Source organism: Rattus norvegicus, chromosome 1 (assembly GCF_021556685.1).
Source record: "Rattus norvegicus strain SHRSP/BbbUtx chromosome 1, alternate assembly SHRSP_T2T, whole genome shotgun sequence".
Taxonomy (NCBI): domain Eukaryota; kingdom Metazoa; phylum Chordata; class Mammalia; order Rodentia; family Muridae; genus Rattus; species Rattus norvegicus.
In genome coordinates this window covers 181,913,583-181,938,809 of record NC_141534.1, presented here as the reverse complement: position 1 = coordinate 181,938,809, position 25,227 = coordinate 181,913,583, and the positions used below count along the sequence as shown (strand labels likewise).

The 25,227-nt window shown below is 45.4% G+C and overlaps 1 protein-coding gene across 12 annotated transcripts in view; it reads right to left on the bottom strand.

Annotated features, from left to right (window-relative positions):
• Window positions 1-24,649, bottom strand: part of Insc (INSC, spindle orientation adaptor protein) — a 107,552-nt gene extending 82,903 nt beyond the window's left edge. For 2 of the 12 annotated variants that reach the window (XM_087658073.1, XM_087658084.1), the window contains exons 1-2: window positions 22,811-22,866; window positions 22,143-22,606 (exon numbers count right to left, since the gene is read on the bottom strand). Coding sequence is in view for 6 of the 12 variants with exons in the window: in XM_087658031.1 (XP_087514157.1) it covers window positions 22,143-22,221; window positions 24,236-24,312 (156 nt within the window). In the remaining 6 variants the exon portion in view is untranslated. 12 annotated transcript variants of the gene reach the window in all.
• Between the last annotated feature and the right edge of the window lie 578 nt (window positions 24,650-25,227).

Here is a 25,227-nt window from a genome sequence, read left to right as displayed (position 1 = left end):
TTCATTCTAGTGGGTAACTAAGAGCATTGGCAATTGCCTATAATGTTCTGGGTCAAGGAGGCCCTAGAAGTCTCCTAGAACACAGAGACTATAAAGAAAAGCCCCAGTTTCCCAGGGTAAAATCTAATTGTGATGAGATGACAACATGAGAGCATTCTATCTTACTTCTAACATAATCATGAAGAAAAGGCAAAAACAAACAAACCAAAAATATTGAAGAGGGAATTAATTGTAGGGCAGTGGACCGAGCCACGAGACAGAAGAACTGGAAAGGTAGTAGCAAAGTTCCCAACCCCAATAAAACCTGTAATTGAGAACAGCCGGTGTTCAGACTAGCTCCTGATCAGATACCTGTCCTGGAACATGTGACCATTGACATCCCACTAAGAAGATCATGACATAGTACAGAACTAAACCAGAGCCCCCAACCCTGGCTCATCGCAGACCTCAGGCCCCATTCCTAAGTCCTTGTGGTTCCCAGCGGCATCTGGGTGCCCAGGAGCTTGAGAAGCACAGCCTCCCAGCACCCCCTATTTCCCACCTGGAGAAACATTGGCTGAGACCCCTATCTTAGACTGTGCTTTGCCTCCTCTGAGAGGCACATGTTGTTGTCCCATGAGCCTGATACCCCAGAGGCCAGGCAAAACAGGGACCCACAGGGAATTAAAGCTTATGGTAGGTTAGACGACTGGAAAGAAGATGATTGACAGCATCAAGGTCCTTTACAGGATAAACCAAAGGATTCTGAAAGCCAAGGAGAAGGAGCTGTAGAACACTAGAGGAAGCCCTGGAGATCTGATTCCATTGACTCTGAGGGACCCCAAGGAAGGACAGTAGTTATGAGCAGATAAATGTTTGAGTTTCTCTGACGAGATTCCAGAAATATGGCTTAGAGACCACAGCATTCTGGCAGCCATTTCTAACCCATTATCTGTGTGTCTTCAGACAGGAATAGTGGGTGTTTCATTCACAGCTGCCCAACGATGATGCAGGTGAGGCCCACAGACCAACAACCCTTCGTTAGGGTGTTCTCTTACATCCCGTGTCTTTCTGCAGGCTGGGATGTCCCTTAGGGACATCTGAAGTTCCTGTGTATCACTCACTAACCTAGTCAGAGGCTCTATGTTAAGATTTTTCATTTTCATGGTGGGACTAAGCACAGGACTCTACACAATGACCACCACATAATCAGGGGTCTCTGTAGAACCATAGCTGTCACTCATGGGGAAGACAAACAGATGAGGAGACTATCTGCAAGGCAAGATAGTAAACAGCAGACATTCAATCTAGGTGATGTTTATGAAGATCCCATAACAATTTTAATAGCTAATATTCATGGAGCATGGACTGTGTTCCAGGTGCCCTTTTAAATGCTTCATACATGATTAACTCATGATATATTATTATTATTGTGTTACAGGGGAGAAAAGTGCATACACTAAAATTCCCATCTGAGACTGGAAGACAGGTACTGAGCACATGAAGATGGGGAGAAGCATGACTCCATTCCCCAGAGGTTATGCCCATCTACAAAGGCCTTCACTGAAAGCCCCAGCTAAAGTATCAAGTATGGCTGCCACCCTTACTTTTAGTTGTGAGAACTGCTCAGAATACAGCTCTCACAGAATTCCCCTACCAATTTCTCTACCTACTTCTGATGCCTACATATTTCCTGCATCCCACTGCCCCAAGTACCACCCATCCTCTATCCTTGAAGCAAAGGTTCACAGAGTTAAGAGCAATTCAAAGCTACATTGTCTATCAGAAAACCAAGAACAGTTTCAAAGGGACACCCTACTTCTTACTAATTATGAAAGAGAGTTTAAACAAAGAGGGTGATAAATTCAAACCTCAACCCTACTTAACTATCACCTGACTTTGGAAAATCAACACCCCTGTGACCGTGGTTCCCTCAACTATACCTACTCTGGAAGTTCTTTGAGGATTAAGTACAGGCAAAGGGCTCTGATACTGTGCTCAGGTGAAGGAGGGAATGTCCCTTTTCTTAGGAAATGGAGTTGAGAAGTGTAGATGAGGTGGAAAGGGCACATGTAGATGTAAACAGGAAGGAGGAATCCCTGCCCCCCACTACATCGCTGCCTGGATTCTCTGTTTTATACTATCAGTCACTGTGTTTTCCTGGACGCCATGTCTCCCACACCATGAGTGTCTGTTCATGAAGACTTGAAGCCTTGAGTATCTCTGACTTAATTAAACTCAATAAATCAATTTGGGGGCTTAGTTCTGTTCCCAGTTCCCATTAGAGGCTGCTTTGCTGCTCTCCAGTTGGCAAAGGTGACTGGTCTCATGCAGGAAGTTAAGGTTATTTACAGTAAAGGATTCCACTAAAACCAGCACCAAAGAGTGTTTCTGCTCCTGTCTAATGGGACAGTCTGAGGACAGCTCACAGCACAGCTGGGATTGTTTAATCTGGTGAGTTCTGTACAACTGACCACAGGGAAAAGACAGTAAATACTGTGGGAAACACTCAGTCCCCGGAAGTAGTGTTAGGAAGCTGCTTGGGGGAGGAGAACTATCAGATATGCTCTGGTCCTCTTTCTCCAAGACTTCAGAGTGCACAGGCTAAAAGTGATGGAACCATCTTGATATCCCACTCTTTCTGTCAGTCCACCTTTAGAGCTAGAAAGTCTCTTAGAGAATATGGCTTCATTCAGGAAGCAAATAGGACTTTTTGTGCCTTCATATCTGTTTGCCATGGGCAGAAAGGGAACCTTGTAATATTGTAGGCATTAACATAACCCATGGACAAACATTGTTCCTTTGGTCTTCAACATATGCCTCTTCTTTCTACATCTGAGAAACAGCCCTACCATTATGAATTTTCATGAGATAATATATAAACAGAAAAGACTGTTCATTTGCACCCTGAAGCTTTTACAGCAGTAACAAATACCAATCAGTCACTGGAGATGTTTGGGTAAGGAAGTGAAATGATTAGACTAGAGCTTCCAAGCCATTGATGGACTCCAGCAAGGAAGAGCAACACCAAGGGTCTAATTCAGAAGATGATGGAAGCTTCCAGAGAGAACACTAGAGTCCTGCAAACATGGGAGAAACAGAAAGACTAGGGAAAAGCTTTTCAGATAACAATGAATCTCCTTCGACCTCTGAAATCGGGGCCTCAGATCTGGGGTAAGAGTGGAGATAGTCATTGGAGCTACCCCTAAATCACTAGCCGGGATGCCAGGCATCTTACAGCAATCAAATACTTCAAGGACTCTCATCCCCAGGGGAGGCGCAAGAAACCAAGCAAGCTGCCACCTGGCCCTTCCTAATAGACTGAGCCTCATGAAATATAGAAAGCTCTGGCTCCCTGGAGAAAGCAATGGTGGCTTCTCACAGCTGTCAGGCCACAGGGGCCAAGAAACAGGCAGGACAGACCTCAGGACTCACAAAACAAGTCTTATCCCCTCTAGGCCTCCACAGCCCTGTGTGACACAGAACAGCCTCAGCAAAGCACACAAAGGGTCCAGACCCTCCTCTTGACAAACTGAATCTATCTACCTTTAAGACCTTACCTAAAAGGTCACAAAAATTCTATTTATGAAACTACATCACAAACTAGTCAATACAAACACTGTGGTGACAAGAAATAAACAATCCAATCTTCCTAGGGGACCTTAAATCATATTCTTAAGTTATTAGAACTTATGGGAATCCAGGGGACCAGCCCCTAACCACAGTAATAACAGCAATAACCATGAAGAGAGGAGAGGAAGAAGCACTTAAGGACTGCAAGACATTGTTCTAAACACTTTATACTCAGTCTTTACAAGCGTTCACTACGTCATCCCTGTTTTTCAGATGCGTGACAGAAACAGGGAAGAGGCACAATAGACCTCAGGACTCACAAAGCCAGTCTGATCCCCTCTAGGCCTCCACAGCCCTGCGTGATACACATATGGAGAGACAGGTTCACAGGGAGGAAGACCAAAAACTGGTAAAAATCACAGCTATGCTTCGGACATGCACATGTCCCATAAACTGCTTGTTATCCCCTAGAAAATGCTGAGGAGACAGGCTGCAGGAAGACCAATCGAGGCCTCACAGTGTCTGCAGGAAAAACAATGGAGCTTTGGAAAATAAATGCAAGGGTCCTAATTGCATACTGTCCTTTGGAGTGAGATAGATCAGGTAAGCTAGATCAGGGATGTGTGTGAGTCTCTAGAGAGTCAGAAAGAAAAAAAAACACGTATTGCTAGTTTGATGCTAACTTGACACAAGCTAGTCATCAGAGAGGAGGGAAGCACAATTAAGAAAATCCGTCAATAAGATCCAGCCATAGGCAATTTCTTAATTAGTGATCATTGGGGTATGTCCCAGCCTGTTTTGGGTGGTCCATCCCTGGGCTAGTGGTCCTAGGGTCTATTTTAAAATAAATCAAGCAGAGCAAGCCACAGGGCGCAAGACAGTGAGCAGCATCCCCCCATGACTCCTGCCTCCAGATCCCTGCCCTCACTGCTTTTGATAATGAGCTGTTATATGGAACTGTGGTTAGTTCTGGTCATAGTATTTCATCACAGCAACATAATTCTAACTAAGACACATGGCATCACCAGAAAGATGTCCCTACTGGAACTCATGCTTCCCAGTGCCTGATTTATACACTACCCATTCTCTAAATGGCATCATCCATCCAAGCAAACCACCATGCGGCTTCCACCAAGCATTTTGTTTAGAATCAGGAAACCCATGGCTGCCTCCATGGTGTGTCTTGAAATGTAGCCTCCCTGGTTCCAGGGAAATGATTACCCAGCTTCTCCTTGCTTTAAAAGCTGCCCAGGAGCCTATTGCTCTTGGTGCTTAATTAAGCTGGGGATTCTTGCCAAAGGTTATGACTGAGGACTGACAGCCCAAACTCTGAGACTTGGAGTATTCCCTGCAATAGGGCTTGTCTGGGCTTTTGAGCCTCACCTGCCAGAGAGCTCTGTGCACTAAGAATATACATTCAGGGGTTAGACTTCCAAGGTCACTAGTATATGACCTTGGACATCAGGTTGTATTTTTCAATAAGTTGGAGTACATAATTAATATAAAATGAGAATTCTGCATATACCAGTGAATATATATATACATATATATATATACATATATATATACATACATATATATATATATATATATATATATATATGCACTTGGTATAAAGAGTATGGCATGTCTCTTTTGGCGAAAGCACATAAATGCAGAAAGAAGCCAGAGGCCATTCTGCCAACTCAACTCTAAGTATTCAAAGGCCTTTACATCTTCAAACTTTAAATGATTACTTCTTACTTTCTAACTTTCCCTGATATAAATATTACCCAACTGCTCAAATGCTGCTTATCCTTGATTTGCAGAAGAGAGAGACCTTCCCCACTGGGCCCAGATCCCAGGGTGCTAAAATTAACCATCACCATGTTCTAAGCTAATGACTTACTGGTTGTAACTGCCACGAATAGACATAACTCTCAGATAAAGGCTATTAGAGAAAATTGAATAGCTCCAATGTGGTGAAAATTTGAATATATCTTATTTCATAAATCACATTCAAAGGTCACACTGGGCAAGCTAGTTCCCTTTCTGAATCCTGCTGAAGACCCAGTTGAAGGGGTCTATATAGAGTACTCTTGAGAGGGAAGACATAGGAAGGAGAATTTACAACACCTTGTATCTTCATGAATACATTTTTTCTTCCCTCCTAGTCCATGAAAGGATGATCACACAACACCAACAACCAGGACGAGCCTCTGATTCCTTCCCCTCCCAATCCTCTGCACTGGAGTTTACTATGTGCCTTGAATCCATGACTGCTTTCACTTCAGCCCCTCTGATCTTTGGATTTATTTTCTCATCTGTAATATCAGACTGGAACCCATTCTGTGTTGTTAGATTACCCTAAGAGCATAGTGCCTGTATGACACTTCAGAAGCTAATAACAATCTAAGAATCTACCCTGACCCAAACACCAATTAAAGAGATATCACATGAGAAATTTCATGGCATCCCTCTATGTGCCTGATTTCTTATTGAAATGTCAAAGATCTGTTCTTCCCCCAAAAGGCTAAAAGGCAGACTCTATTAAATGTATCCGAAAGAAGCAAAGGAAATTTGAGTAGAAAGAAAAATTAGTATGTAGAAATGGCTACTGTTTGAAAATTCAAGTTCCCATCAGGATGCATAAAAATCCAATGTGTTGTTAGCACTAGGAGGTAGAGTCTAGGGAGATAAAATAATCACAAGAGTGAAATCCCTGAAAATAGATGAATACTATTATATAAAGAGCTCGCAAAAATGGGTTTGTTATCCATATATTTCCATCTCCTGCCTCAAGGGGACCAGTCCTTTCTCCCCTCTGGAGGATGCAGCATTCAGGGATCATCTTGGAAGAAAAGAAGTACCTCTCCAGATACAAACTGGGGGGTTCTTGATACTGGATTTTATACCCTGGTCCAGTGAGACAATACATTTTTGCACATTATAATTACAGTCTTGCCATTTGGGGATAATAGCACAGGACAGAAAGCGTCCTATGAATGAGCACAAACACTAAGATATTTCTGTGACTAGCAACATTAGCCCTAAAGAAACAAATACCATCCCAGCTCACACACTGTGTGACCAAAGGATTATGGGACATTCAACACAGAAGTAAATCTGAATTAGAACCTTGGCTCAGTCACAATGGTAAAGTGTTCGTACCAGCTTATTAGTGAAAAGAAATCGTAGACAAGACATAACCAACTCCGAGGCTTGACTCATTCTGAGTTTATAAACAGAATAAGCCAGAGTATGAGCAAGCACAATTATTCTCAACATGCTATTGACATTGCGATAATGTGCATAGCTAAAGAACCCTTTAAGGGGACCCTTAAAAGATCCCCCTTTAAGGGGATGTCAGATACACTGTCTACATCTGCCTACTTAAGTTAACTATAGAGACCTCAAACAAGAAGGCCAACACTCTGTAGAGTGCTGCACTAGCAGGACATCACTATTTCTAGCACACCACACGTCACAGCAGTACTTGAGCAGTGCCTACCGCAAAGTAGGAGCTCAGTCAGAATGAGGGTGGGCTTGAATAAAGTCCTATCCGTCCTGAGACTTTGAATCTGTCTCCAAGATGGCCATCTCTGCTCTCACATATCCATACATAATAACAGCCACTATTGCTGCAGCCATGCAATTCTAATATGCATTTTGACATACTCTAACCAATGGTTCCTTGTCACAGTTTATCTACAGCCATCTTTACCTGTTATGAAGCAGCAGGCTGTCTTTCATTTTATTATATCTTAAATGCAGTGAATTGTCATATCTGACACAACTATGTGCCAAGAACTTTTCAAAGTGGTTCGAATAAATAAGCACATTTACACCCCCCAAACATCTAAAACAGTCAGTGCTGCTGTTATCCCTACTTCAGGGAGGTAGAAAGGAAAAAGAGAACTCCCTTAATTTGCTAGCTTACATCGTTACAAAGTTGAGTGGGGATAAAAACACTACCTTCTCTGCCAATCCTCCACAGTATATCACCGTTGTCCAACAGCTAATTTTTAGTTGGCAACAGAGCACATTTATCTATCATTCTCTCTCTCTCTCTCTCTCTCTCTCTCTCTCTCTCTCTCTCTCTCTCTCTCCCCATTTGTTTATTTTAGAACCCCTTTCTTACACAGAAAACCTACATTGTGTTTTTAATTTCAGTAAAATGATAGATCAGATAGTCCAAATAGTTTTTCCATGAAAATTGCTTTCTTTAAGTATTGAGATATTTATAGGCATCAGTTACTATTGTTTCTGTGACAAAATATCTGACAAAGCAACTTAAGGAAGGGAAAGGTTGGTCTTGGCTCATGCATGGCTGTGCAGCTACCATGGTAGGAGGTCACAGCTGCAGGAGGACAAGGCTCATATGTCCACAGTCAGGAAGCAGAGTGATGAATGGACGTACTCAGTTGGCTTTCTCCTTCTTTCCCTTTTTATTTAGGCCCAGACCCTAGACCAAAGGATGCTGCTACCAACATTCGGAATGAGTCTACTAAACCACTATGGAAATGCGTCATAGACAAGTATCTCCCAGGTGCTTCAAACTCCAATGAAGCTGACAGTGAAGACGAACCACTTTATGGCCTTAAAATTATAACATTGATCTGCCAAAAAATAAATCTGGAGAGACAGAAATAGGATGAGTTTTCCATTGATAGCATCTGTGAGATGTCACGGCCATTAAACATACGTTTCTTTTGTGTGGAGTGCAGGTACTAAAGCCTAGGGATTCTCCAAGAGGAAGAATCAGATACAAGTCCAGAAGAGAAGAAACTCCATGCATAGAGAAATGGAAACTGAACCCTTCTCTGCAAAATGTCAGCTGTAAAAGCCGAGAATTAATCACCGTGGCCTGACCCCCATAGAAGTCGTGGGTTGGCTTTGCGTCGCCTGTTAGGGAATTGATGACAGAGCTCAATTAGACAATTTCATTCCAAGACACGAAATAGAGTTCTTGGAAACAGATGCAAGAAACAAAGACTGCAAATTACAGTCAAGCAGCTCCAAGAAAGAACCAAAAAGAACTAAAAGATGTAATGGTCAAATGATAGAACAAAGGAATTACCCGCAATGCAACTCAGAGGACCTACTTTTAGAAATGAGAAAACTAAGGCTAAGGGCAAAAAGCGGCAATGTGGTCTAGTGAGCATTTCATCCCTGTTCCAAGAAAGTAAGAGAGTGCGTGTGTGAAGCAGCATTCAAAGAGAGTAGCTTCCAGGTTCAGAAATAACAATGAATATCAAGCAAAATAATACAAAAGGTGCATACACCTTAGAACATTAAAAAGACTAAAGAATATCGAAGACAAAGAGGATTTTGGAAATACCCAAAGTTAAGCAAATGCCACTGCACAATGGTTAGCATGCTGGACACATGCAGAGAAAAACAGGAATTAAATGAACAGAACTGTTAAGCTTCCATGGGTATGCACAGAAGCAGGTGTATCTGCACACACACATAAATACTGCACACACATCACATACATACCACACACATGCCATACACATACTGCACATACATCATATACACATACACACCATGCACGCACACACACACACTATATATATATATATAAAATAAAAAGAACAACAGAAGAACGAAGATATATAAACCTATCCTATATATAACAGAAAATAAAATAAAATATGCTAAATTAGACAACAAAGCCCAAGAGCGATGGGAAGAATAATACAGCCTGGACATTACAGTGAAACTCACCACATAAACAAAATAGAAAAACCATGACTATTACCAATAGACAGAAATAAATTGATAAAATTCAATAGCAACTTAGAAAAAGAAAACTTTGATCAAACTAGGACTAAAGGGGGCTTTCCTTAGGCAGGTTGATCAGTCAATGTGCCCCTATGGGAGACAGTATCATGGATATTATGCTCCACCCATTGAAAGCAGGTTCTGTGAGAACAGATGCCCCATTTCACCACTTGGATCCACCATTGCATTAGAAATCTGATCTGGGACAGAAAGAAAGCAATATGAGAGAAATATCAGAATCAAGACTGTTGCTATGTAGCACGCCGCCACAGAGGAAATGGAGGTTAAAACTCACCTCTGCTTTGTTCACCCGCACACAACCACCCATGTGTAAACCTGATTCCCTGGACAAACCAAGAATCAATGCATCTGTGTCCATCCACAGTTCTTCTGATAATACAGACGAGTTTGCTACTCACTGTCCATGTATAAAACCCAACAATGTCTACAAATAAATTGTCCCTAAGTTATAAAGGAACTTAGAAAGTTGTCAATAAATATACAGAATTCAGGTGTAGTTCCAACAGCATATCAGGGAGAGGGGGTGGCAGAGGAGGAAAGACCTTCAACAAGAGCAGTAAAATGCATAAGGAAAATGGAAATGACTCTTCTGTGCAAGCTCTTGATTGGGAAAATTGTAAAACAGTACTACAAGATATTAAGAAAGGCCAAGGTAATCAAGAGATCATTCAGATAGTGTGCCAATGCTGAAAGTGCTAATCCACCATTAAGAGAAAGTCCAGGTAAACCCCAACAGGATCCTTCCTTAGACTCTGACAATATGAATCTAAAATGTATAGCCAAGATATATTGAAAATAGGGGACTTTCCCTATTGGTAACATTTTTTAAACTGGTAAATACAAAGGAGCTTTGATCCTAGAATAAATTTAGGAAATTGAACAATCATCTCAGGATTTACCCCAGAAATATTAAAACTTGATTAATACCAGTGATAAGGAGACAGAGGGTGATGGATTCAGGGCTCACACATCTCCCAACCATAAGCAGAAGTGAATGGAAATGAGGAGGCAGAAGGCTGCACTGTGGCTCTTGCTTGCCCTCATATTGCTGCTCCTGCACCCACTTTTGCACCAGAGCAGCAGTGCAGCCTGCCTGGGTCAGAGAAACAGAGTACGTTTTGGGAGCCTCTTCTGCAGTGATAAGAAATGAGCCCCAGCTCCAGCACCAAGACTATGACAAGTTTTCTAGACTATTCTGAAAGAAGTGGCTTTTGGGTCTTTGAGACATGGGGAACAGATAATCAGGTCTGTACAATTCCCAGAGACCAACCGAGCCCAAGGCTAGGCTGAGCAAAGGACATAAACCCCACCCCTGCACACACACATGCCAAGTGCCTGCTGGAAGTCAGAGGTCTTCCAGTGCTGTTCTCCCTCTGAAAGGGAAGTTTTTTCTTGTGGTACCAGGGAACTTCACAACAAAAGCTACTGGGATTTTGCAACTGTCTGTGAATGAGAACTGTCAGAAACTGTTCTTGAAGAAAGCCACATGAATGCACTTGGTCCCACCCACAGGCAGAACTTTCTAGTCAACCCTCTGAGAGCAGTCTCATGGCCATCATAGTCAAGGTCAAGAGAAAGACGCAGTACCGCATTCTCTCTGCTTCAAGCCCCCATTTTATGCTAAAGATGAAGATGGATAAATTACTCTTTGGATAGGATTTCCTCTGTCACTGGCAGAGATGTGCAAATGCATGATTAAGTAAAGCACAGTAATTTCGATAGCATGAGTTCGGTGAGATGCTTAGCTTTTTCTCAACATGGGCATGAGCACTCTATATGCAGACATCCTGGCAGGAATGTACAGACTCTAAAGAAGCTCACGTGCCTTGACTATCAGGCTATTGAACAACCGTCTCCAAGTAGTGGGAGTTCACCCAAGAGAAGGAAGAGCTGAAGCCTGGTGCTGGCCAGGAGAGGTTGTTCCCAGAAAAGAACCTAACGCAATTCTAACGCAATTCTGACAACGTGTCATTCAACTTTGCAGGAAAGACTGGAGCTAAGACAAAAAAAAAAAAAGACAGGACCACACTTTGACCAGGACTAGTTAGTTATGCTAACAGTAGTTTCCTTCAATTTAGCTGCAAACCTTTGCTCAGGACCCAGAAGATGGGGATGTTGCTGGCACGCTTTCTTCGTTCCTCGTCCCAGTGTGACCACACCGGCTATCTTTCTCTGCTGTGCAGTGTTTTTTGTTATTTTAACTGAAGCCTACCGGGGATAGATGGCACTGTAGTGTTAGTTCAGACAGGGTCCAGGGTCTTAATAACTTCCATAAGATATAATGGCCTAGGGCCATGTATGCCTCTTCTCTAGACCTCCGATTTCCCCTATATGAGAGGAGAGGCTGGGACTGATGAGGGCCCCCCGCAGACCTAATATCTCTACTTTCTAATGCCCCCTGCCACTGGAAGCTTGTGACAATCACTCACTACCAGAGACTAGACCCCAGTCTTACTCTGCCCAGAATCCAGGCCACTTTATGATTTTTGTTCAAAGGTGGCTTTAAGTGACAAGAGACACCAGGAGTTTATGCCAATGATGGATGTTCATTTCTCCTGCTGACCTTGTTAGCCACTGGAGCCCCCACGTCCCTGCACTCCCAGCTACTGTACCTCCAGGAACCATCCTAACAGCATCCGGGGTCCTCACCCAAGGGGACAGTCTTGCTGGTTTCCAGCCCATCTCACCTGGCTGTGCTAACATCAGTCTCAATCTCTTCAAACACAATTTTCCCAGCAACACCCTGGAACCTGCTATACTTCCATCAGCTCCATGTCTCCATACGGATCTAAGTTCTGCATTCTCCTCCCAGCAGTCAGACGCTGGCCCCAGGTCTCCCCAAATCTATTAGTATCACCATCATGTACTCCCTTAGGTTCCAGCCTCAAGAACACTGCCGTGTTGTTCTCCAGACTGAACTGCTCACCTTACCGGCCAATACTTGGTATAAACATGTCCATGACTTGAAGCTTACTCTGGCCCACACAACAGGGCTACTGCGAGACTGCAGTGTTGGCTCCATTTATGCTAGATTTGCTGAGAATGCTTGACTTCCTAGCTGTCCAGTGACCTCCTATAACACATTTTATTTTCCTGTTAGGGCCAAAGTCCCACAAAGATATGTCCATGACAACAAGTATCTGGCATGGTGTTCCGTGCGTTAGAAACCACCAGGCCTGGGGCTGGCAAGAAGGCTCAGTCATTGAGAACACTTATTCGTCCTCTGAGGACATCAGTTTGGTTCCCGGCACCTACATCAGGCAGCTAACATCAATCTGTCACTCCAGCTCCAAAGGATTTGCCAGCTCTGGCATCTTCCAGCACCCATGCACACACACTCCTATCCACATGCAGACACACATTTGTACATACTTAAAATAAATTAAAATTAAGATTAGAAAACTCATGAGGCCTGGTGGAGAGATCCTATGGGATAGAAACAATGGATGCTCAGTGAAGACAACCCTCTGTCCTTCGAGTTTTTCAAAGAAGCTCCTAAGTCCTCTCCCTTTTCTAGCTCCCCCTTCCACAATCTATTCTGTTCATAGCAGCCAAAGCATGACAGTCCTCCACTTAACCCTTCCAATGTCACTGTCACTCAGACTGCTGCACGAATAGAATGCAGGAAGCTTCTGAATCTTGCTGCCACACTTTGCCTCCTTTGGACTCTTTCCTCACTTCACTCTGTCTCAACTGACCTTCCTCACAAATGCCTCGGGGCCTTCACCCTTACCTTTCTTCTCCAAAATGCTCCCATAAGCTTGCATCTTTCCCTCCTCCAGGCCTCTGCTTGATCTTAACCATAAGGCTGAGACAATGTTGGCCCCCTCTTAAATGTCTGCTTATCCAAACCTCCCCAGCTCTTGGAGCTCCTTCACCATCTCTTACATTTCTACATAGCACTGGGAACTGTGTTTGCATCCTGCACATGACCTGTTAGCTGTCCTCCCAAACCAAAAAAGCAAGTCTGGTAAGGACTTGACACTAGCGTTTGCCCACTCTTGCTTCTCAGGTGTCTAGAGCAATGCACAACCCATAGCAGATGCTAAGTTGATGCTTGAATAGATGTGAGAGTAAATAAGTCTGTAACTTAGACCCTTGGCACCCTGGGCATTGTTCCAAGATGTTGCTATCTGATGGGGCTGCTATTGTCCTCTTCTGCTCAGTTCCAACCTTGTCTGAGACACCAGATGGACGGCATGCATTTGGAGAGCTTTGAAAACGACAGACCTCAGAAAACTGAAGTGACAGCATCTAGAGAGGCCAGGCTGGGGTTACCACTGCCTGGCTTCTAAATGCTGTATTTTAAAGCTTGCTCTCCCCATGTCTTTAGCCTCCCTATAAATTCCACAGGACTGAAGAGCAATCAATGAAAAAGAGATGAAAATAAAGATTGGTACCCCGGAGGGAGCTGTTTTTTATCTTATTCTTTGGGGCCTGACCCCTGACCTCCTCTGCAGAGCTCTGTAATACCTACTTGGTGATTGGGTTGAGGATCCAGTTCCCTAAGCTATCATGGAAGGGAAGTCAGGAAAATGGAGAACGAGAGGGGACCCAGTAGTGGGAAGCAAGGAAGAGAGCAGGTCAGCAGGAAACGAGACAGAGACAGAGAAAAAGCTGCCTGCTGCATTAATCAACAGTTCCTAGTCAGCATGGCACCCCACCCCTGATGTCTCCTTACCTGAGCCTCTGGACTGTGAGGACAATGGATGAAAATACTGTAAGAGAGGAAGGGATCCTCAGCTTTGAGTGTTGCATATAAATCCAACACCCATTCTTGTTTGTGGATGGCTGGGTAGGTGGCAGATGGGTGGGTGGGGAAGTGACCAAAAGAAGAGGAAACAGATTGATGAATGACAGGAGAGTGAGGAATACAGGAATGAGTGAGCCAGAGGGACCACATGGCCTATTCTAGTACTTTACAAGGGGGGTTGGCTGGGTCTGTAAGCCCCATTCTCTGTATTCCCTTTCGGTTTCCATCCTGCAGAATTGCATGCTGGCAGCTGCTGATCCTCATAATCAATCAGGAGACTCATTCAGGCTGCCCCAGGGAGCCTTCCTTCCATGGTAACGACCTTTCACACCACTCCTATGCTGTATGTGTTCAACAAACCAGAGGTGGGAAATACAGAGATCCTACTTGAGCTCAGGGATACCACTGGAGGTCAGCTGCCTTCTCCAGAGCTCTCCTTGGGATTATACAGGAATTTGATCACCATCTCCACAAATCTTCTAGATGATAGATAGTCTGTTTGATTGTTCCATAACACGTCATTCATCCATCCACTCACTCGACATCTATTCATTCATTCTTCATTCATTCATTCATTCATTCATTCAGTGTGTCCTTATGGCATGTGTCAGTAATGTCTACCAACCAGGATAAAGCAATGTACAAAGTAGAATGTCCCAGATAGCACAGAGTACCTTAAATTTAAAAAAAAAATAAAAACAAAAACAAAACAATATTATTACAGGAAAACAGAAATCCCTAATGGGCAAGGAAGGTCTTGAAGGATCTGCAATGTGTCTTAAAACTTTATAAAACAGGTTTTGATCCCGTCATGGATGTGTGAAAAGTGAACTGAACTGAGGGATAAGTGGAAATTAGTCAGGTGATGAGAGAAAGGAAGAATATTCTAGGCAGAGGAGCAACCCTTGAAGATGAGGGCAGAGCCAGAAAAGGGAGACCTGGAGAGTTTACATGGGAATTTCATCTTTATCTCAAGATCAGTTGTAAGTAGAAAAGTGACAAAACCAGAATTGTTCTGAAGTCTCCTTTGAGTGCTTTGTGAAGAGGAATTGGAGGGTAGCCAGTGTGACATGATTGAGTCACTCAGGTGTCTAGAGTGGTACCTTGAACTAGGGGACGCTGATGAAGATGGGGAGAGATGATGGGCTTGAGCAATACACACTAGCACAGCAGGTATGGGGATGATGAGGACGGTGGCTTCATCTCTCTGGCTTGTGCAGCTGTAGGGACTGAAAGGTCATTCAGTGAGATCTGAAACACCTGGTAAGTGTCACGAGTGCCTAAGACTGACAGTGCAGGAGGGAAATGACAGGAATTCCATTCTGAATGTGTTGTGCTTGACAGGCCTTGAAGACTTCAACCTGCGAGACCCCTTGTCTGCATCTGTGACAAACCAATTATTATGTAGTACTGACTCTGTCCTGACTCCCTCCATTCTCACTCAGACCCCTATAATTATTCCCTGTGCAATTAAAACAATCCTATGATTCTCTCCCCTTCCAACTTCTCCTCTTCACATATAAGTCTTTTTAGGTACATCTCCTCAAAGAGGCTCGTGCTGAACTGCCCCTACCCTAACATACCCTCTCCCTGTCAGGTTCACAGGGTTCCCGCTTCTAAAGAACACTTAGCAACAGGGTGCGTTGGCCTACTGTGAAAGACAATAAGACATGCATGTCCCAGCTCTGCTAACAGAGCTTATACACCAATAAAAATGGCACAGGTCACCTCCAGTAGGGTTTCTAAATGCCATTCCCCCATAAAGAGCCCACGCTCTTCCAAATGAAGGCTAATTCCAAGGATGGGATAAGGAAGAATCAAGAGTAACCCTCACTTTTCGCCACGTCAGATAATAAGCAAGCACTCAGAGAATCATGGAAGCAAACTGAAAAGAAACAGAAGCTGGTCTATAACACTGAATCAGCTTCCCACGGACTGAATCTGAGATCATGTGACCATCAAACAAAAATAAACACAGCACTTGACTCATCCAATGAATTAAGACTATATGAGACCCTACTGATGGAAGAAAGGGAGGAGCAGGTGAAAGGAGAAAATGAGTAATCTGATAGTAGAATAACAATAAATAATTATAAAAGAAATAATGAATTCAAAAGTATGACTGATATATAACTGTAAGTTTGATGGCAAATATGGTATTGGCTAGAGTCTCAAAATATCTCTCCACAAGTCACTCATCAACTGAGGACAACAGCAATTTCACTGTGAACATGATAGATACCACCCGAAGTGAGCAATGACAGCCTTGGCCACCAGGAGCCAGAGAAGTCCCATTCTGTGGCTTGTTGAAATGAAGACTCTAGAGAACACATTTGCCTGCCCAAAACATACAGCCTGACTCCAGCCATGCAGATCACCCAACACCCAAATCAGAGGATATTCATTGTAATGACCACCTGCACCATTCAACCAAAGGGTCAGGAGAGAAAGCAGAGGAGACTGAAGAAGCATCGTAACTAGCAGCATCCACAGACGAGCTCTGGGAGGAAGATGGTATAGACACGAAGATGCTGTCAGGGCTGTGAGCTTTATCGTCAACTTTACTGAAACTGAAATCAGCCAGGAGACACACTTCTAGGAAAGTCTTTGTAGATGTTTCCAGAAAGACTTAACTGAAGAACAGAGACCACCCTGACTACAAAGGGGGAAGTAGAAAGCCAGATGAGAGCAAGAGCTCTACTTTCTGTGCCACTACGTTCATGTCTTCACCAAGAGACTATGCCCCTCAAATCACAAGCCAAAAAAACCCCTCCTGTTCCTTAAGTCGCTTTTGTCAGGATGGCCACAGCGATATATTACGGTAACATATTTATAACCATGAGACATAAATTATGCAAGCAATAAATGTGAGTATATGTGAGTGGGATCTATTTTCATGCTATTGGAAAGAAAGAAAAGCAGAATGGTAAAAAGAAAAGGTATGCCATGCAATCAGCTGCAAACCATAGATAAAGAGGGATTTCTTAACTAGGATTTCAACCTTTCTATATACAACCATTGAAAATGTTCAGTGCCTTGCCTATAAATACTATCTGGGTAACTGAACAAGACCCAATACCCTTTCCAAGCTCCCTGAAGTGTCTTCTGTCTCATTTCCACAATTACTGAACACTCCCCAGTCACAGTCACTAAACTCCCCCAAGTTACCGCTAAGAAGCGCTTAGTGGGGTCTGGGGAAATGGTTCAGAGGATAAGCACTTGCCTGAGCATGGAGTCTGGGGTTTGGATCTCCAGCACATGAAAGCCAGATGGGGACAGCAGCCCAGTGGTAATCAGTGCTCAAGAAGCAAAGATAGGATCCCTAGGGCAAGCTTACTAGCTAGACTAGGCAAAAGGGTAAACTCTGGGTTCAGCCACTCAGCAAAGAAGGTGGAAAGTTTGAAAAAGACATCCCACAAGCACACATGTGTACACATACCTGCTCATGTGTCAACGAACACACACACACACACACACACACACACACACACACACACACAGCCTAGCACTGGAGCACATGCAGGTCTCTCTGCTACAACATCCTCCTCTTCAGTTACTAAAACTTCCTATTTTTCAGGGAACACAGCACAAGTGTCATCTCTGGAAAGGCCTCTCCAATGTACACGCTTGGAAAGGACCCAGCCTGTATGGACCATACCCTCAAATGGGCTTCAGTGTGCTGGTCTGTCTTGTCATGTGGTCAGATAGTGACTTGGTGACTGACCTTTGTCCCTCTATCTCATGTTTAACCTGGACCCTAGCGTAACGAGGGTTTCAATATGTCAGACATGAAGTAGGGACTCAGTATTAACTGAACTTCTAGATTTGCCCCTAAGTTCTTCTTTGTTATCTTCAAAACATACAGAGGGATGAGAAGAAAGGAACTTGTCTTTTGTTTTACCTAGAAGGAAGGGAAACTACAGGGAAGGTAAGACAGCAAGCTCAGAGGCTGAGGAGAACTGGCATCCACCTCTCTTGCCAGTCCAGCATTCTTTCATGAAAGTGGATGGGACAGGAAACAGGGAGATTGTCTTTCAGGGTTTGTTTATTCTATGAGGAATGTTAGGTTTCTAATAGCTTTCCTGTCTCCATCACCACTGCTCTAATAAGGTGCATCCATTTTACAGGTCAGCAAACTGAGACTGGACATCAGATCTTTCCGCCTGCAAAGCTTATGTGCTTTTCTTCTTACATCTGCAGTGTATGCTACCAACCCCTGACTCTATTAGGATAGATGGCCAGGATGAAATGTTCTATCCTACAATGGCATCTGTTAAGCCAGCAGGGTAGGGCTCACAGGCCCACAATGCAGCTCACACTCGAAACCACAGGCCGCACTTCGCAGGGTTTCCAAACCAAGATATTTGGTTTGTAAGACTAGCCTTCCATTTTTCCAATGCAAACTGAACACTATACACAATTACTCAGCCAAACTGCTGACGCCTACAGACACTGCATCACGCCTGGCAGAGTCCTGTCTGCCCAAAGACAACCTCAGGGGATCTGCAACACCCCAGAGCTTGGCACTGGGGGTACCTAGAGCTGGAGGAGGGAAGCTTGCACTGGCTGGATCGAGGGGTTTTGGTGGAGGCTACATTCCAAGACTAGAGATTATTCCAGGGAAGAATAAAACCTCAGAACCCCAGTGTTCCCCACCCTATGATGTTGGATGGGAATTCCTCACCTGGTCTCTGAGGCCTTCTCTTGCCATGCACCTCTGTGTTCCAGGGGGTGACTCTCCCCAACTGAGGCTGGGAAGGCCAAGGATGCTGCTGAGCCAAAATTGCTGGTGACAGTCACTTCCTAGTACCAGATGGAGACAAGCCCTTAGCACCTCCCCTAGTTTACCTGAACAGGTAGTTTTTCCTACAGGCTTCCAAAATTAGAGAGTTCCCTGTCCCACTCAGTGGACAGTTGCCATCCCCACAGCAGACTCCAGAGTGGCAGACCTGGCAAGGAAGGGATAGCTAGTCCTACCGTTGGCCTTATTTGATTTTGCTATACTTTCTTTTCCATGTACCCACAAATGCAAGTACCCACTTCAAAAGGTGACAAGGAGGTTTCAACAAAGCAAAAGATTCAAAGAGCCAAAGCCAGAGAATAGGAAATTGCAAGTGGCCTTCTCACTTGAACACTCTGGTCACCCTTATGATACTCTCTTGCTGTTTTTAAGCCTCTTCCCTAGGTCAAGTTTCAGTGTCGGAAGCCAACAGAGCATAACCAGAACAAATCCTCAGCAGAGGTACAGTCTCCTCTTTGAGGTTACATTCGTCTAGAAAGGACCAAAGCCACTAAGCCTTACCCAGTAGCAGGCCCAGGGCATTTCCGCTTTCTCCTTCTGTGGTGAAATTCTTCTCATATAGTTAGCCTTGAGTATGAGCAATGGCCACCAACATGGTTGGCTTAGCATGCCTGGAGAAGCAGTCACCCACACAGGGCATGAAAGGCCACCATCAGGCACTCTAACCACTGCTCTGCACAAGCATACCCGTGCCACAGGATCTTCCCAAACACAGAAGCCTCTACAGGTAAAACAGATCCCTCAGCAGGAATGAGAGCTTTCATCAGCTGTGCACTAGCCTCAGTGTTGCCCTGGTCTCTACCAGTCGAAAGAATGAATGACTTTCTGACTATCTGACAGTCTTGGGACCCCTTCAGTAGGAAGAGATGGCACTGACCACCATCTTGTGGCCTCCAGACCAAGTGGAGGAGCCAAGATAACCCTTCATGGGCCCCTGCACGGCCTGCACTCCCACATTCTTCATTCCAAGCTTTGTCTCCACAAGGCCTCAGTCATGCAGAGGGAAGCAGGGCTCAGACCCAAGAGACACAGTCCTCCCAGCAAAGCCCTGTGTAAGGCAGGGTCACATGGGCATGGGGAAGGGACAGTCATGGAGCCATGGCCAGGTTCAGGGCAAGGATCAAATCCCTTAGGGCACCCACACACTAGGGCTTTTGAGACACAGAGGGGCTGACAGCTGAAGCCCTCGGAGCAGGGGAGCTGATCAATGCCCCAATTCATTCTAGACAATCCCCATTGTCTGAACCAGCACAGAGATTGCCATTATCCCCACCAGCCACTCAGGAGAAAAGCCCCAAGACATGGTTACCAATCAGAGCTCAGGGACAAAAGTCACAGTTGAGACATGTGAATTAAAAATTAGATGAAATATTTCCAACTTGGGATGTCTCAAAAAAGGGAGTTGGGGGGAGTCTAAACAATATGGCTTCAATCTTCAGAGCTAACATTTTTTAATTCTCATTTCTTCTATAAAGGTAATCTATAAAGTTACTGAAGTCAAAATCAAGTGATGACTCTTCTTAACTGAGTGGAATGGAGGGAGCAGCATGAAATACCAGGAAACCCTAATCCAAGGGGAAAATACTTCCTTCTCTCTTCAGCAAGCCTGGTAAGCTCTTCACAGCCAGCCCTTATTTAACCATCTCTAAGGGCTGGGTCTAGGATTGGACCAGAGGAAAGACACCCTAGTGGACCAATTGAACCTGGCTCATTTCCCACTTCAACAGACTAGGAGGGCAGCCTTTAGGTCAACTCACAAACATTCTTCCCTAACTTCCCAACCAAAGAAGCACAATGAACATTGACACATCCCAGAAATCCTTGAAGAGGAGGATGCCCGAGGCGGAGAGGTCTAGCAGCAACAATGCAATAATAGCCATAAATGTAAATACCAGCCCCTGGCATTTGAGAGGCACTCACTGTTCCCTCAATGGTCTCCACATAACTGCTGAAGGAGAGAGAGGAGGGTTGAGAAGTCTGTCCCTCAGCAGCTGAGACAGGGTGACTGAAGCCCAAGAACAGAAGGAACGGGTCCAGTCCCACTCCGCATACTGAACCGTCCAGCCCCATGGTCTCACACCGCCCTTCTGCAGCAGGATGAACTGAAGTCATGAATGTGAGTCTGGAGGAAGCTGCAGGAGCTGTGGCTTACTCATATCCTCCCTTAGCCCATTTCGCCTGCTGAGATTGGCCTTCTCACCTCTAAAAGAGCAACTGCTGTTTCAGACCCAGACCTTAAGGCCAAATAGTGCTCTGTGGTTGGGCTCCATGGACAGCCCTTGTGTAGATAAGATGAAGTAACCAAAGGCATCCTATCGCCTCCTGTCTTAATCCCCAGCCGAAGCCCGCAGTGGAAAGTATTCCCCTACTGAGACTATTTTTTCAGAGATGACCAATGAAGGGTACAAGAAGCAAAAGGGGTTGGGGTTAAAGGCCATGTCAGGTTCAATTCCAGGCTGCGTGGGTTTGCATAGGCATCTAGCACATGAGTGTATACTGCATACATGCCATTGGTCATGGGTGTAAGTCTGTGTGAAGTGTGGTTGCACTGTGTGTGTGTGAATGAGTGTCCCCTGTCCCCTGTCTCTCTGGTTATGAAAGTGGAGTTCCGCCCCTGGCCCTGTGGAGTAATAGAAGTCAGAATCCCATTCAATCTGATATTGGATTAGAGCTTTGAGCTCCAGTGTGGCCCAAAGCCCTAAGAAACCAAAGCTGCATGACCTACAAACAATACAAGCCAGTTAAGGACAACAGCTGGGGACAAGTCAGGTCACCCCAGAAAGTTTGAGTTCAGGTATCTGTTGCTGTTTATCCCCTACCCTCTACCTATCACCTGTCTCTCAACTTCAACCTTCATCCTGCAGGGTCCTGTCAGGTTCTACTCCTTTAGAGCCTTCCTGTCCCCTACACAGAGGCTTCCACTGTCATAGCTAGAGTCACCTGTGTGACACACTTGTGACCTGTGGGCATGCTTCAGGACACACACACACACACACACACACACACACACACACACACACACTGAGAGAGAGAGAGAGAGAGAGAGAGAGAGAGAGAGGAGAGAATTCCACATGATGACGTCCCATGCTCCACACACTCCCTCCCACTGACACCCACACTCCTACTCACAAACTCTTACACTGACACAATCACACCTGCTATCCTATAAGTCACAACCGTGCTAGCAGCTCCAGCCCCAGCCCCTGGATCCAGCCAAAGGAGCTAGCCATCCCCTCTGTTACTTACTCTGATCTTACAAGGCAAAGAGCAGTGTGTGCAGAGTCCAGCGATGGGTGTCAGCTCACAGCAGCTGGAACTCCAGAGGCTAGGAGCAAAGTGGCCGCGGGGGCGCTGGGGACTGCGTTGTCTTCGGCCCCTGCGGCTTCCCCCACCCCCAATCCCAGACTCTTTCCTGGCGGCGCGCGCCCTGCCAAGTGTTTGTCCCGCGCCAGGCACCGTGGCCTGCAAGGCTCCGCCGGGGCGCGAGGGCTATTTCGGAGCCCCTGGCCACGGTGGAGACCGCGCGCTGTCATCTGTGGGAGCTCTGGAATGAGAACGTGGTCGGGTCTAATTAGAGACCCGGCTCACCCCTGGGTTGGGCCATCACCCGGAGGCTCCAGAGCCGGCCAGGCGAGGGCGCCCACATGTGTCCTGCATGCCAACATCTGGAGTGGGAAAGGGACTATGCTGCCACGATAAGTTTTCTGGAGCTGAAAGAAAACAAGGAGAGATTTGGGTCCAATTTACATCCCTGAGGAGGGAGCGGCCTCGCTGAACAGCCCCAGAAATAAGCCTGGGTTTGTCCACTGCAGGTGCTTCCCTTAGGAAACTCAGTTACTCACTTAAGTCACCCTCCAAATCACAGATTTGCCAAAAATGACAGGGGGTGTTGATGAGAAACCCCGCCACCTCACCCTCACCCTGGGCTCCGTGTCAGATGGCTAAGTCCACAGAAGTCTGGTCCAGGCCCAAAAGCTCTGGAATGCTACATTTTTAGACCAAAAGGAAGCTTCTAGTTCATTCTATCCAATGCCTTCCACTCTGCCATGAATCCCCAGGGCCTGAAAAGTCTCTACCTTGGTAGATTGCCAAGAAAAGACAGTTCTCCACCACCTGAGGCCCTGGCAGGAGGTTTGCTTACATTACATGTTCAGGGAGAGGAGGCTCAGTACCCCACCTCCATGGTGCAATGTCCTGAGCTCTTAATGCTAAACCTCCCTGTTCCTTGCTTCAGGCTCTGGCTGGCACTGCTGCTGCCTGGCCTTGGGCTTACCACAGCTTTGACAGCAAAGCATCCATCTTGGCTCTCTAGGAGCTTGGGGCTGCAGGTGGCCCAGTCATTCCCAGGAAAAGCCAGTTTCAATTCCAGCCTGCTTCCATCCAAACAGCATGACTTTGCCCCCAGTTATGTGAGAGGACTTTAGTCCAGTAACTCTGGGTCTGTCTCCCTCTCTGGAATGGGGCTGGGGCCTCTAGGCAGCATTGACTGGGTGCTGACATTACATCATACCTTTTTCATGTGGACAGGTTGCAGAATCGTCTCCCCATGTGCTGCTGGTGGGAGAAGGGGTACACAAATAACCTGTCCTTCCTCCACTACCTACTTTCCAGCTGTATCTGAGTCATGTCAGCCAACTACTCTGAACTTTACTTTTCCCATACATGTAATGGGATCATAACCATGTCTGCCTGCTCATAAGGTGTGCAAGAGCTCATGAAATGTCCAGGAAGGTTAAGATGGTTTGTAGCTTGTTAGAAGTGAAGGTTGAGTCTTAAAGAGCATCCCTGTTAGCAAGAGGCCTCAGAGGGCTTTTATTTCTGAATCTGAGTTTAATCTTATACCTATATTTGAGAGTAAGGTTTGCTATATGTACTCTTGAGGAATTTGTGGTTAAAGCTTCAACCCAACGCACATACATACACATCATACACACCACACACACACACACATATTCATAAACACACACAAACACATACATATGCACACACCACACACAAACACTTACATATGCACACACCACACACAAACACATACATACACACAGACACATATGCACATATGTATACACACATGTACACCCATAAATACACACATACATACACACAAAGACACACCCCCCAAAACACATACATGCACACATGCATACACCCACATATACACATACATATGCATAACATGCATACAAACGTGAATCATGTACATAGAAACACATGAGCACACATATACACATAACACATATACACATGTGTATGCATACACAGACACATGCATGCACACATGCATACTTACACATGTAGGCACACAAATGCATACACACACACCCTTCCCAGATACCTACAACACAGCACAGCCTCCTGGACTCCTGGGCTCCCCATAAGCCCCAGTTTCCTGGGCCTTCTCCGGTGGAGTCTCCATCCCCTGGGGGCCGCCTCATGGTCACAGTCTGGGCTATAGTGATTTAGGTGTTCTTACGGAGGCCCCTGTGAGCAGCTTCATTCTCTCCACCCATCCTTCTGGGCCATGGACCTGAGAAGGCCTGAGATTCAAAGCAAAGGCCAATGGGCAGACTCTCAAGGCTGCTCAGGACTAAGGCTGCCGCAGACGCTCCGAGTTAAAGTACCCTCCCTTGTACCTCTGTCTGCTTGGCTTCCCAAGCACTGCCCTGCTTAATTCTTAATGGAAATTCCATCCCCTTTGCAGGCTTCAGCTGGCTCAGGGAGCCCAGGCAGGAGCCAACAGCAAACTCCACCCTAAGAGAAGGGGGCCTGCCTGGCCATATAAGCACATACAAATGTTCACGTACACGTGGGCAGGGACATTCCCAGAGTCAGAGTCCTCCCCAGACACAGCCACACTGGGAAGAAAAGTGGGACTTTAGTTACTAAGTTTACATCTAATACTCAATATATACTGGCCTTTGCTTTAGCCATCCTGCCAGCACCAAGTTCACTATCATTCCCATTTTATACACAAAGAAACAAGGCAGGGGATGCAGCAGCTCACGCAAGGCAGGCAGTGACCAGCCTTACACCTGAGCACCAGGAGCTGTGCAGAGAGGGACATGCTCTTTGCATTCTGCCACCACACTTATTTTGCAGCTTTCATTTCCACTACACAGGCAGGGAACACAGGTGGCTCAGATCATACATCCATCCTCACAGCGGGTGATATAAAGGGCATGGTGGCTTCGATGTGAAATATCTCTCACGGGGTCATGTGTTTGGACAGACTGTTCTCCAGCCTTGGTGCTGTTTGGAAGATTGTGGAACTGGCTAGCCAGAAAAGTAAGTCATCAGAGGACAGAACCTATGGGTTATAGCCCAGCCCCAC